The following is a 13277-nucleotide window of genomic DNA, read 5'->3' on the forward strand; positions in this document are numbered from 1 at the left end:
TCGCTGTTCTCTTCTGTATATCATATAATAATTACGTGAAAAAATGACAGGTGTGGCATGTGAGCGTGAGAGCAGCTTGAAACATGTGTCAGAGGGCCAATGCCTGAGACTCGAGAGGTCTGTATTTGGTATCCATGGTAACCATAGACTTGTCTGTCAAGATTTGATTTCATCCATCATATCCATCACAGAAGACACTGAAGGTTGTAATTCAGATATTTTCGGGTTGTATGCATTTACTTAACAAAGTTATGAAACTGCAGCAGAGTTTTTCCGCTAAAGACATTATATCGATGACTGCTGCTGCAAAGACTTACCGCTTTGATCCTGCGTGATGATGTGACAGCCCAACGTGTTTGCTGAAGATTTATATTGTATAGTATTATATAGTTTGCGCAAACAAAATATCTATATTAGTGACAAATAATTTCTAACTGACAAACTGACGCTTATATGCATTCACTGAGGAACTTTCCAGCCAGAAATGTCTTTAGAATAAACATTAGAAACCTTTCTAAATTCGCCCTTTTCTGCTGGCGTGGAAGATGAATATTCTCCATGTTTTCACGTTGTTATAGTTACGTCTAGGGTGCAAATAGCTCAGCTGTGGCTATTTGTACCAGCGGTGCAAATAGACACTCCGAGTTGGGCAAAACACAGGCTATTAAATCAATAATAATTACAAGTTGAAATACGGTGATTCAAGGTCATGGTTTTAAATTCCCCACTATATACATTAAGCCTCAGGGTGCACTAAAGTTTATTTCAGGTGCTTAGGGCACAAGAACTGAAAGCTAACTTTCCCATTTCAGAAAAGGCACATGAGATCATGAGACCATGGTAACTAATAACTATCACTTGTAATAAATCTAAGGGCTGAGTGGTATACAGAGTCCAGGGGCTTCAGTGTGCCTGTAGATTATTTCACCATAATCCAAAATTGGTTTAACTGCTTCAATCACCTGTTCCAACTGAACAATGGAAAGGTGGTTGTTTCTTAAAGAAAAAAGAAAAATCTGACTTGTGCATATGATATTTAAATGTAAATTTCTCATCTACCCAAATACTAAAGGATTTATATTCTGTCACTTTATCAATGTTATAACCATCAGAGTATACACAGAAGTTGTTATGAGAGCATTTCTGTCTCTAAAAAACATGAATTTTGTTATGTTTCATATTCCTGTGGAGGCAGAAAATCTTTACCTCAATTAACTGAGTAGTAATGATTTTACATGAGTCCATTTCCATTTGAAAACTTCTCTCTCAGCAGAGTAAATACTCCAACTGATTTTTCATGCGGTATGAGCTAATAACGATTCAAGTGTTTGTATGTTTAAGAGATTTGGACTGTAAGAGGTGACATTTGGAGGTGGTGTTGTAGGCACCCGGTGTACCTGGGTGCAGCAAGGTTTGTCCTTCACACTATTGTTATCAGCATGTTGAACACATTCCTTTATGGATGGAATGTTGGAAAGGGGAAAAAGGCACTACCCAGTCAAATAAAACAAATCTTCCAGTAAAACCAGTTTATCGAGCTCGTCATATGGGCAGAACTTATCGTGGTTTGAGCAGGTGTACGTTGTTTGGATAATTGTACTCCTCCAGTTTCAACAGGTATGTGTGTGTGTCAGTTTTTCTCCCATGCCTCTGCTGACAATCACTTACCCCAGAGGTCGAGGGGGTACAGGACAAGGAGAGAGAGTGAGCTGGGACTGGCGCTGGGGCTGGGGCTGGGGCTGTAAATGGATGGAGGGAGTAAAGGAGGACAGGGAGGGTGAACCTCCTGAGACAAGCCAAGAACTACAGAGGTAGGTAGACCTGTGTGTCATTTAACAACTGGCCTTTCATTTGAATCAATGTTTGAGTGGCAGGTCTCTGATTACCTGCTGCTTATAGGGGAAGATAAGTATGAGAGAAATGATGGTCCTACCTTTGTGTGCTAGGACTGTTTTGAGAGCATATTTTTTATGCTCCATTAAGCATAGGTCTGTCAACATTTGATGGTGAGGTTCACATCTAACTGCTTAACCATTACACACTAGCTTAAACTGTCAATTATACATTCCTGGTATCTGACTCACTGGCTGGTCCTTATAACTTCTGGATCTTAAGATATCCAAAAATAATGATTTTTTGGGAGCATATATGCAAAATGAAGTGACATTTTTCTTTTTCCTGGCATGCATAACACATGCTTTCTCACATTAGAATATTACAGTCAGTATAATAGTATAATAGTAGCTTCAATAAAATATGATATGATAGTGTAATAAAAATGTTTTATGTAGCTTTAATACTACTTAAGGGGCTGTTTTTCACAACAGGGGAGCAATATTAATTTTATTTATTGTAGTGGTATTATACTACCCTGAAATTACCCTACATTGATGTTACAGTAATTTTAGCAAAGTATACCATCTGAAACTCATATGTGCATGTAAATTCCCCAGCCTGCAGTTACTCTGCTTCTCTTTTCAATGCCCCTCATAACAACTTCTCACTCTCTTTGTTGCTTTTTTACTGTGTTTGATTTATAACTGTCTATATTACTCTACTTACTGCAGGTCATACCAAACACCAGCTCATGTGCAGCCACAGCACAAGTCTTGGTTACAGAATTTGAGGAGACTGCTCCCTTTGAAAGACTGGTACAGTTTTGGTACAGCGGGTGTAGTGTGGTCTGTTAGCCAGGTGGAGGCGCCGCTGCACCCCTCTGTATTACCGGTGGGTGTGTGCTGGAGGGTTCTGCAGGTGTGTATGCTGTGGTTGGTCCTGGGAGGTTGTGTTCATGCCCTGAGGCACTGCCTGCGGCTAGGACAGAGGAAGGTCAGTGCGGCTGCATGAATGGGATCTCACTTGAACCTGTTTGTTCAATTTAATCATGTTATGTTTATTCAGAGTCTGTGCTTCAATTCAAGGGCAACCCAACACTGATGTCACAGCAGGAAGTTGTAGTTGAAAACAGGCAAAATCTGCATGCATGGTAAGACTTCATTTTACAGTCATGTCTCCTTTATATCATGTTAAAGTTTGGCTTTTTAAAATATATATATATTTATTATAGCAGACAAAGTTAGGACCAAAAACAGTGACAGTGATTTGCAGATGTAAGATGTAGATGTAAGGACACTGCTAATACACACAACTGTTTATGTTGTAGTTTTTTGGAGCATGTGAGCCACTGGTCACTGTACACCTCATTAAATAAATTGCATCTACAGATACTGAGTGAAATGAGTCAACTTCAATTTCCCAATCCATATTTTCGGAAATTATTTCAACACACTCAAAGAGTTTTAATCACCACACCTGCCATTAAATGTTATGATTTCACTGTTTCATAAAATATCAACATATCTGTAGTTGTGAGGAATGATCACATCTAATAGTGTCTTTATTTTGACATTCATTGGCTTTGCATATATCCACTGTGTTTTTTATAGTTTAAGATGACAGAAATATCATCTTAGAAAAACAAAGAATCAAAGAACCAAAACTATTTCATACACATCCTCACTGTGGTCTCCTAATTTCTCCAGGGCATCTCAGTCAAGGAGCCCAGGTCACAATGTTCCTCTGGCTCTTGCTTTGGCTGATTCCTTGCTGATGTGTGTACTCCAGGAGCCCCTGCCAGACCCCAGTGTGCCCCACATTCAGGCTCTCCTCTCCAGGCTGGAGGTGAGACGGAGAAAAACCACCTTAAAGAATCAAAATACTCTCTCTCTTTCACACACACACAGCAGCCTCCAGCGAAACCTGTCAACTCCTGTGTTTTCAGTCGCTCTTTGCATGTAGATCAGTGTAAAGTCTTTGTTGGTAATATTAGAGAGATCAAACCTTGCACTCAGCGTACACAGATATTCTAGCCCCAGGCAACAGACACCATCACTGAGCTGCTGTCGTCTGCACTCTGAATTAACTAGACAGGCAGAGGAGAGAAATTTTAAAGTCATGACTTCTTCTGTCTGTCTGCCTTTACCTTAATCCTTGCTGACTGGTATAACCGCAGACCCCAGAGGTCTACTTTTTGTCATATCTCACAGGAGTTTTATTCTATCACTTTCATAATATTGTCAATCAATTTGTTCCTAATGACCTTATATTACCGTTTTCTGATCAGTGATTTTTAAAAATACCAATGTGTTTAAAACAGCTTTTGTGTCAGACTCTTATGATTCATGCACGTAATACTGCACAGCGTGGGTCAAACATTCAAGTGAAGTAGAAATAAGCACAACTCATTTTTGAGAGGAGGGAGGCTCTAAAGTTTAGCAAATAAAAGACTAAACAAACCCACAAAAAAACCCAGCCCTCTCAATTTTCTTCTTTTCTCTGCAGTCAGTGTCTCACACACTTGAAAAGGCTGATATTGGGTCAGAGGTGACACGGGAGGAGGTGAACCGAGATTCTGTACTGAAAGATAAAGTAATGCTCATCCGCACCTTCCTGCAGCAAAGGTGAGGTTTATACACTGATGGCTCTTTTTGAAATCTCTTTTCAGCCATGTTAACATCACACTCTCCTCTCTGCTAGGATGAGCTCACTAAGTAGACTCGTCCAGGTGCAGGGGAATTTTGAGGCCAGTGTAAAGGATATACTCAAGGGCCTAGATGGCCTCTGGGCTCAGCTGGAGGAGCTGCATGCTGGGGTCACTCTCACCAAAGAGGGGAGTGGTGGCCACAGAGATCTGGCCTTGGCCCAGACAGACGCAGAGGTAAGCAGGAGTGAGTGTGTTTAATTAGTTCACTTTTTTACAACTTTTCAGACACAACCATATATTTTAACAGCAGCTGTCTTCTTAATTTCAGTTTCTGCTATAAATCCTAGTGATGATGCTACGGTTTTGTCCTTTGCTGTTGTAATACCGTTATGTGTTTGCAAAGACTTTGTTCACAGTCCTGGGCCACCACAAAAACAGACTTCAGCACTGCCAGGCTCATCTGACAGACAGCACACAACTTCTGCAGGTAAAGCTCTCCTCAGACATAAAAACAAAACAAAAACATTTCTTTTATTTTCTGCTGTCTTCAGACATCCCCTGAACTTTGTCTCACAGGAGTTAACGTGGAGTCACACTCATATAAGCAACAGTGTACGCAGCAGCAGCAGCAGCAATGAGTCAGTTTGGCCAGAGATGTTGCTTCAGTCCAACATTGAGCAGGTACACTTTGCACCGTCTGTTAGACAAACAGCAGAGTGTTTAGTTTACATGCTTAGAAACCCACAAGGATTAAAAACACTCTCTCTCCTTGCAGTTTGACAAGGTGCAGGAGAGTTTCCTGTCCCTGGAACAACAGACCTCTACGTTCCAAGCCCACCTGGAGGGACTTGGAAAAGGGAATCAGGACGGACATGCATGGCCCCTCACTCATGCTAACGGGGCCTCTTCATGCCCGGTCTCTCCACAGACTTCCCCAAATCGCCACAGTGGACATCAAAGTGATGTTTCACCGAAACACCGCAATTCGATTTCTTCATCCACGTCCGTTTCCTCAGTGGATGCAGACACAGACACAGACCATCGTCTCTCTTTGTGTGAGAGGTCAGCACTACAGTTTTCCTCCACTATCGGGCGCTTGCGTAAGTCTGGAAGGAGGAAGTGACTTTATTCAGACTATAATTGGCACATGCAACGTTATTTTTAAAAATGTTGATCATTTGCTGGTTGCTAAAAAAGGTTAGTATTTATTTATTTTGTGATTACATAACTGTGGCTTTTATGTGTATGTTGCTATTAATTATATTTTTAGGTTTAAGTTTTTTCATTTCAAAAATCTGCTTGTTAGATTCAAGAGTATTTTTTTCTTCTTCTAATTTAAATACTATTTCAAACACAAGGGGGCACACTTTTACCAGTTATCCCAAGAATAAACAGATGTGTTTCCCAGCACCCATTCAACACATTAAACAATCAAACTATGCAGTATATATTGTCTTCAATGACTGACTGTGGTTCAGATCTTTTATTTCAATCAGCTTTATAGGAGCAAAGTGTCTCTCTAACATATGGCTCATAAATTATTTCCTTAAAGGTCAGAACAGTCAGTTACAAGTTTTGTCGGAAGAATCTAATAATGTGTCAGATTAATTTTCAACTTTATTTCCACTCAGACATATTTTTCAGGTGTTTTATCATTCTTTAAAAAATCATTAATTTAATCAACTATTATACTTAAAGTCAATAATATACAACATTTTTTAATCAAATATCTGCAGAGACTGAAAGTTGTGAGTAAAACAAAATCTTTAAATGTATCCATGATTTTAAGGGGTCTGTTTTTCTAATATTCAGAGGCAATATGCCACAGGTTAAGAAATCCCAGACTTTCCTCTCCTCCAAAACTATTTTTCATTCCATCCCTCTGTAGCAGACAGACAGAGTGACCACGATGACTTGAGCCCTTCAAAGCAGGGATTTCAGGTTGAGGGCAGATGGGGGGAGAGGAAGGTAGAAGGGGGCAGTGAAGGTCAACGCCGGAAGCGTTTCTGTTATTACTAAAAACGGAGCAGCCCTCTAGACTTTTTTGAAAGACATGAATGTCTTTGATCCAAATTCAATTACCCTCCAGCTCCACACTGAAGGCACAGAAGTCAGCATAGTTTTTTGGACCAGATTCCTGACATTTCTGGCAAGGGAAAACAGGATTTTGGATGAAAATCAATTCATTCATGCCTGCCATTATGTGCTAATTGTAGGGAGTCTGTGCAGTATACATGACATGGATGTCATTTGAACACGGACTTGCCTACCATCTGCTGGATCCTGCATCTGTTTGATTCCTTCAGACTGGGGCAGAAATTGGGAGAGGTGGGGCTGACCCCTGGGGGATCTGGGATGAAAGGAATGTGAGTGGAGCGCTGCAGGATCCGAGCTGTCACAACACCAAAGACACAAACAAACCATGTCTGGACGGATAGAGGGATGTAAAGACTGTGGGAGGAGCAATGTTGTGTATTTGGTTATTTTGAGTTAGACACAAGAGCTTTGAAATTTTAAAAAATGTGTTATGACATTCAACATGAATATGTAACATTTTCCAAGAATCACTCATGAATACACAGAACATAATACTCTCGGAGGCTTACTTTTAATAACAATGACAACATTTAGCTTAGAGGCCCAACAGTCAAAGAGAGCAACAAAAGTGTTTGAATTGATTTATTAAGTGCTTTTTATAAATCAATAGAAGATGGAATAGTTAATTATATTAGATCTGAAAAACAGGCCTTATTTTATGAGCTGCTGGGGAACATCTCAGCCCGATCCAGATGAACTAATACCTCACATTGTTGGCATGTGATGTCATGGCCAGCAGAGGGACGGTGTCTGGGGGAGCAGAGGGGCACCAGTTATCTGCTGGCTGAGAATGTAAGAGTGAGCGAATGAAATTACCAAAGGCTTTGTTTAGTTACACTAAAACGTTGATGACTAGCTTCCTCATGGGCCACTCCAGTCCTGGAGGAGAGGCTATTTCAAAGCTAGCTCAAGTGTGTGTTGTTTCAGAAAATATGGTTCATGGCATAGGTCAATCCCTTGCCTTAGCCTGACAATTACTCAAGATCGGGTTTCACTGGCGTACACATAGCACACATTTGTGCTGATCCTTCCTCTGATGGCACTACAAGACACCATACAGTAGTACGAACGGCTGTTATCTGATATAAACAACTCCAAGACCTTGTCACATGAGATCATAGTTAAACTCCACCTTTAATTCGCATTAAGGTTTTAAATCTGCTCTCCTCAGAGATGTATTAACAAAAAAAGCTGCAGAACAAAAACATGACCAAATTATATTAAAGTGGTGAGTAGAGAGTTGGCATGAAGACAAATGCGTATTAAACAGAAAGAACACAGTGCCACTAAATAAAGGCAGAAAACTACAAAGCAGGTTTAAACTTTGAAGAATGCTTTACAAATGCTGCCAGTGCATGTTTGTCTTGTTAACCTTTTAACTTAATGGCAGTGACATTTCCCAGGTTGAGAATCAGTATCATCAGAAAGGCTGCGTGTCTTCACCCACTTATCTGAAGAGCAGGACAATGATATATTGTGATATTGTGGTAAAGCAGCTGTGGATAAATTGTATGATAATAGGTATTACCAAAAACCAATAAGCTCAAGTTCACACTTAATCAAAAAGGCACACAGGCTTTTTATTATTAAGCTATTTTTTATTAAAAATAATTAGATTAAAGAAAAGTGGAAACTACTTCTGAAAGGGAAAAAACACATCAGTTTAAAATGAACAATGGAGATTTAAAGTTGAATTTATATTGTTTTATTACAAAAATATTAAAATCTTTAAAAATGAAACGTTTCCACTGAAAATGCACTACCAGTCTTTTTAGAAATAAACAAAACTTATAAACCTGAGTTGGCTGAAGCTGGTCATTACTGATGTATATGTGCAGTCACAGCAACCTGAACACACTCACACAGCAAACAGGTTTGAGCCCCAGTACCTTTAACTACTCCAAACAGTGAGGGTGACAAGGTGTTGCAGCAGACCAGCCCTCATTTCCACTTAAAGATGAAAAGAAACTACAAACAAGGTAAAGAAAACAACAAAAAACAATACCTGTTGGTTCATGTAGATAAAAACAACAGAGGAAGTTTTAAGCTAATCAGCCAAAGCCACAAACTAGAGCAAAACAGTATTTAAAGGGTTAAAAGAAGCATCGTCAAAACAGAGCTAAAAATGCTGAGACACAAAAAAATATAATATAAAAAATATTTTCCAACACCTCATACACAAATTCACCAAATGGTTAACATGAATGTGTTGTTCAATGAATGCCATTTAGTTTTTTCCCCTCCATTTTAAGACTTAAGACTTTCACTGTTAAACATGTTTGCGTCAAGACTGAATGAACTCCTGAAAGACTTTGAATGAATGACTTACACTTTCGGTGTGAGAAACGCTGCATGGCATCATGGTCTATAAAATCAATCAATGACCAAAGTCTTTATTTGTATTTTTCTTTACTTTTTATTAACTTTGTGTTGGCCAGTAAGTTTAAGACTTTTCCGTCCCTTCAAAACCTTGTAAGCGCTCCTGGTGAATCACAAACCACATGAATGGCTGCTATTAAAGGGCTGGACACAGATAACGGAGGGCCATGCCACTTTTTAACCAGAGGCTGTTGGAAACGGAACGGACAGCTGCACATTGAGACAAAACATCAAAACACCAGCCGCAGATGTACGCAATTAGCAATATGGTAGACATTTGGGGAGCAAAGGTCCATAAACTTGCAACTTATTATGGTTGATCTAACATGGCTGGAGGGGAGCCTAAACTCAACAACATTAATGGAGTTTTTAGTTTGGCTTGAAGCATTCCAGCAATCCAAAAAAGATGCAACTCCTCCTAAAATCTTTCTCAAATCTTGAATGGCAGCTTTAAAAAAAATCCTGATATAAAATCTTTATCCCATTCGGTGCCTGTATATGTGTGTGTGTGTGTGTGTGTGTTGGTGAATGTGAGTGAGAGAGCGACACAAGGGGGGGCAGGGAGGAGGAACTGAACGCCACACTCAACATGTTTCCAATCATTAGGAAATGCTAAGCTTCCTGTTTGTGTAAATATTTTCTCATTTTGTTTTCCAAGTGAGTGGGGTAAAATAATCAAGCCTGACCTCTCTGCCCTCCTGTTTCCTACTTATCACGTGGACACGGCTCACCTTCTGCGTTGACACTGCTGGGAGCAGAGGTAGGAGCCTGTCCTGACCCGTCACCAGTTAGTGGAACAGGTAGTGAGGAATGAATGAATTCTCCAAAAGGTCATGAGCAACAGCCATTTACACCAATGGGTAACAGCTGTGGGACAAAAATAGCTCTGACATTCTTTTAAATTTTTAATAAATGTCTGATTTATAAGCCCCATTCACAGATTGATAAATTGTAGCTGCAGAATATAATTGCAAAAATTAGTTATGCTAAATTTGAAGAACTCACCACAAGTTATTTGAAAAGTTAAAATCTCTTGTGGGATTTGTCCATGTTTCTGTTTGCAATTTTGCAATATTGCATGATAAATCTTCTGGCTAAGTATTTTTTCTGAGAATGTTACCCCTACAATCTCAGTATTCATTGCAACACCTGTCTTTTATTTTTGTTTTATGTTTTATCTCAGCTGCCAAATATGCTGATAGTTTGATTTCCGAGTATTCCTCCCTAAGAAATAAAAGTTTTTTGGAAATGTTCTGTATCTGTTACAAAGATGATGTGTCTCTAAATGCTTTTGTTCTGTTTCTGTTTAATTAAAAGCTGCCGACCCTTCACTAATACAGAATTACTCTATTTAATCCAATCCAACTTTATTTGTTAAGCACTTTAAAACAACCAAAGTTGACCAAAGTGGTGTAAAGAATTACTCTATTTAAAGGATAACTTTGATTTATTTGCACTCACCGAGAACATCTGCAAACTACAATGTCTAACAGGACAGGAAACACAAACAGCCTGGCAGTAAGACAGGTGGTAAACAAGCCAACAGTTTGGCACCAATTATTAAAACTAGTTTATTTGAAAGGTAAAACTAAAAGCAAACATGCCGGAAATGTTGGTAATGATTCCTCATTGCACAAGAAAGCCTTGTGTGCTCTGCGGTATGTACATCAGGTTAAAGTTGACCAAGGAAGTCGCTTTTAAACTGTGATGGATGTTTACAACAAACAGCTTGGGTGATAATTTTACTGTTCACTTTTGTCTTCTCATAAATAAGAAACAAATTAGGCTAATTTAGGAGTTTGTTACAACCTGTATGATAATGTGACTGCTTTTGCTCTTTTGACAAGTTGAATATTTCTGCAATGGTGCTGCGTTCCCAGAGCTCGGCATTTAATTTGATGAGTACACTCACCTAATAGGAATCATAGGTAAAACTATGAAGATAAGCCCCAACTTGTAAAAAAGTTTATGATCATTTAACCCTTACATACTGTTTTTGATGACTGAAAGCAATACAAACACCCTAAATAACAAGTCTGTCAATCTATAAACCTGAAATTTTACAACTCCTAAAGTAGCCCAGTGCAAAAGTTGAAATATTTCAGAATTATTTATTTTTATGCATCTGGTGAACATTTTTGCACATAGAGGGTGTTAATGGTTATCATGAAAGCAATCATTCAAAGTCTGCATCTTTCACTTTCAATAAATGAATAGAAATAATTATGGCTGTTCTCATTTTAGATAACATGAGATAATAATATAGTGTGATTCAGGATGTATTTTTACTATAAATGAATAGTGTCAAACCAAAACAAGAAAGCAAGAACTTGATATAGGCACTAATTATAATGGAAGACTTATGTACAATATGTAAGGGTTAAGGCACATCGGTAAAGCAAATGCCATGGTCCTCAACCAACTTCTCAAACACTGTTTTGTAGCGTCCTCTCAATTTCTCCCCTCACCTCTAAAAGCCTGAGATTGTGTCTTTGGTTGCTTGTATGAGGCACCGATGTGTGAGGCAGCACTCTGAGGAAAGGCTAAACAAACAGGCTGGCCTCGACACAAAGAGTCCGCCACTCAGAGACATGTGGCAGCAAAACCCTCTCAATCCACATTCCCCCCCCATTCACAACTCTGAACCCCTCACACTCCCACCGGAGCCACACCAATCCTTCTGCATACCCTGAGTGTGGAGCCAAGTGAAGGAAAGATGGAGGAGGAGGGGGAGCAAATTCTGATTCCTATTCACCGAATGTCAGCACCTCACAAAGGGGACCGCATGACACTGCCACTAAATCAGAGTTAATGGACTCTTTTCTCAGTCCTGCGAACATGACAGGGGGCGTGTGTGTGAGAGTAAGAGGGTGTGGGAGAGGGAAGGGGGCTGGTGAGTGTGCCTGTTTGCCCCATTGAAGGGGCACATGGGCCAGTGAGCCTTGTGTGATATAGTAAGAGCAGATTGGCGAGGGAAGTGTGTTTTCCAGGGGCATTAACAGCACACTCAATGGAAAGCCACACATCTCATTCAACATGTATTTGTTTTAAGCAGTCTATAATTCAGAGGATATACTATCATGGTGCTTTCTCTAAAAATGTTAGTGATTTAAAAAAAAAGGTGCATGTTAATCATATGGTTTGTTTGACTGTTCTGTCGCTACTCTTTCTGCACAGCTGATTTGTGTGTAAGAGGCAAAACATTACATCAATCAGAGGCCACTTTAACAGTAAGTGCAACACTACACAAACCATGTTGGTGCGTTGTGGCAATCAATCAAACTCCCAAAGTGACTGTACGGGGAGCACCATCCAGAGGACTTGTGGGGCGATTGTCAATTTGCATGTGAACACTTATTTCACAATGAGGAGCCAGACTGGGGGACAGCAATTTTGGAGCCGTTTGTTATCTTCCCTACAGGGCAGAACCTAATATGGGTAACCCCTACTGCAGCGCAACTTCACAGCCCATCCTGTGCTCAAAGAGCGCAGCTTGGAGGCCGGGGCAGAGATGAGTGAAGATGGCATTAGTGTCACTTGGCAGGCATTCACAACCACAACCCCCTCACCCCCTTTCTCCCTCCCCCTTTGACTGTGTGGGGGAGATGCGGAGAGACAGAGGCGGAGAGACACAGAGCCCCAGGTACCGACCTCATTAGCAGATAAAAGCAACCTTTCCCCGCGACCCCTGACCTCGGAGGTTGCCATGGAGCCTTCCAGTCGAGGCATAGATGGAGCATGCTGGGATTGCTCCCAGCAGGGTAGAGTGAATATGGGCTGCTGTGAGAATTATTAAGACCCCTTCACACCCCCCTCCCCTCTCATACACAAATCCATATTCGTCCACTTCATGCTTGTCTGAACTCACTTCTTGAAGTGAAGTGCCGGAGCTCATGTGCTGCTTCTGTCCCGCTTCCTGCTTTGTTTCTGTTCAGCCGTCTTAATACCAGTCAAACAGTTAAGCTCATTACATCCCTGAGTTCACTTTTGATGTGCAGGGAGGACAAAGTGTGATAGTTTACATAAGTATGAAATGAAAATACCCTTTTTTCTCTGCATGATTAATCTCAGCAAATAGGCCATGTATGGTGTTTGATATTTACATTTGGTTAAGTATGTGGAGTATAAACAGAGTTATATATACAGTAACATAATTTGAACAGAGTAGGAGTTCAGACTGTGCAAAATATGAATAGTGCAAATAACATGGTCATTAAAGTAATGTAAACAGCGCAGTAATGAGGGCAATGATGCTAGTGGAGTTGTGGTGTGGAGTTCAGCGGGGTCAAAGCCGTTGGAAAGAAGCTCTTTCTAAACT

At 40.1% G+C, this 13277-nt stretch overlaps 1 protein-coding gene across 1 annotated transcript; it reads left to right on the forward strand.

The window, feature by feature from the left end:
* The first annotated feature begins 43 nt into the window (after nucleotides 1-43).
* si:ch211-151h10.2 (uncharacterized protein LOC567699 homolog) lies at nucleotides 44-6502 on the forward strand. Its single transcript, XM_053320177.1, has 10 exons — nucleotides 44-117; nucleotides 2568-2829; nucleotides 2922-2986; nucleotides 3543-3681; nucleotides 4342-4460; nucleotides 4537-4717; nucleotides 4887-4970; nucleotides 5060-5164; nucleotides 5259-5583; nucleotides 6372-6502. The coding sequence occupies exons 1-10, from the start codon at nucleotides 44-46 to the stop codon at nucleotides 6500-6502; spliced, it is 1485 nt and encodes a 494-aa protein (XP_053176152.1).
* Nucleotides 6503-13277: the final 6775 nt, after the last annotated feature.

The sequence above is a fragment of the Scomber japonicus genome, chromosome 6 (genome assembly GCF_027409825.1).
Source record: "Scomber japonicus isolate fScoJap1 chromosome 6, fScoJap1.pri, whole genome shotgun sequence".
Taxonomy (NCBI): domain Eukaryota; kingdom Metazoa; phylum Chordata; class Actinopteri; order Scombriformes; family Scombridae; genus Scomber; species Scomber japonicus.

Bases quoted from the DNA above. Each gene is read 5' to 3' on its own strand.
- si:ch211-151h10.2 (XM_053320177.1), top strand. From the start codon at position 44: ATGACAGGTGTGGCATGTGAGCGTGAGAGCAGCTTGAAACATGTGTCA. The intron at 2,987-3,542 runs GTAAGACTTCAT...TAATTTCTCCAG, and splicing joins AGGCAAAATCTGCATGCATG to GGCATCTCAGTCAAGGAGCC. The intron at 5,584-6,371 runs GTAAGTCTGGAA...ATCCCTCTGTAG, and splicing joins CTCCACTATCGGGCGCTTGC to CAGACAGACAGAGTGACCAC.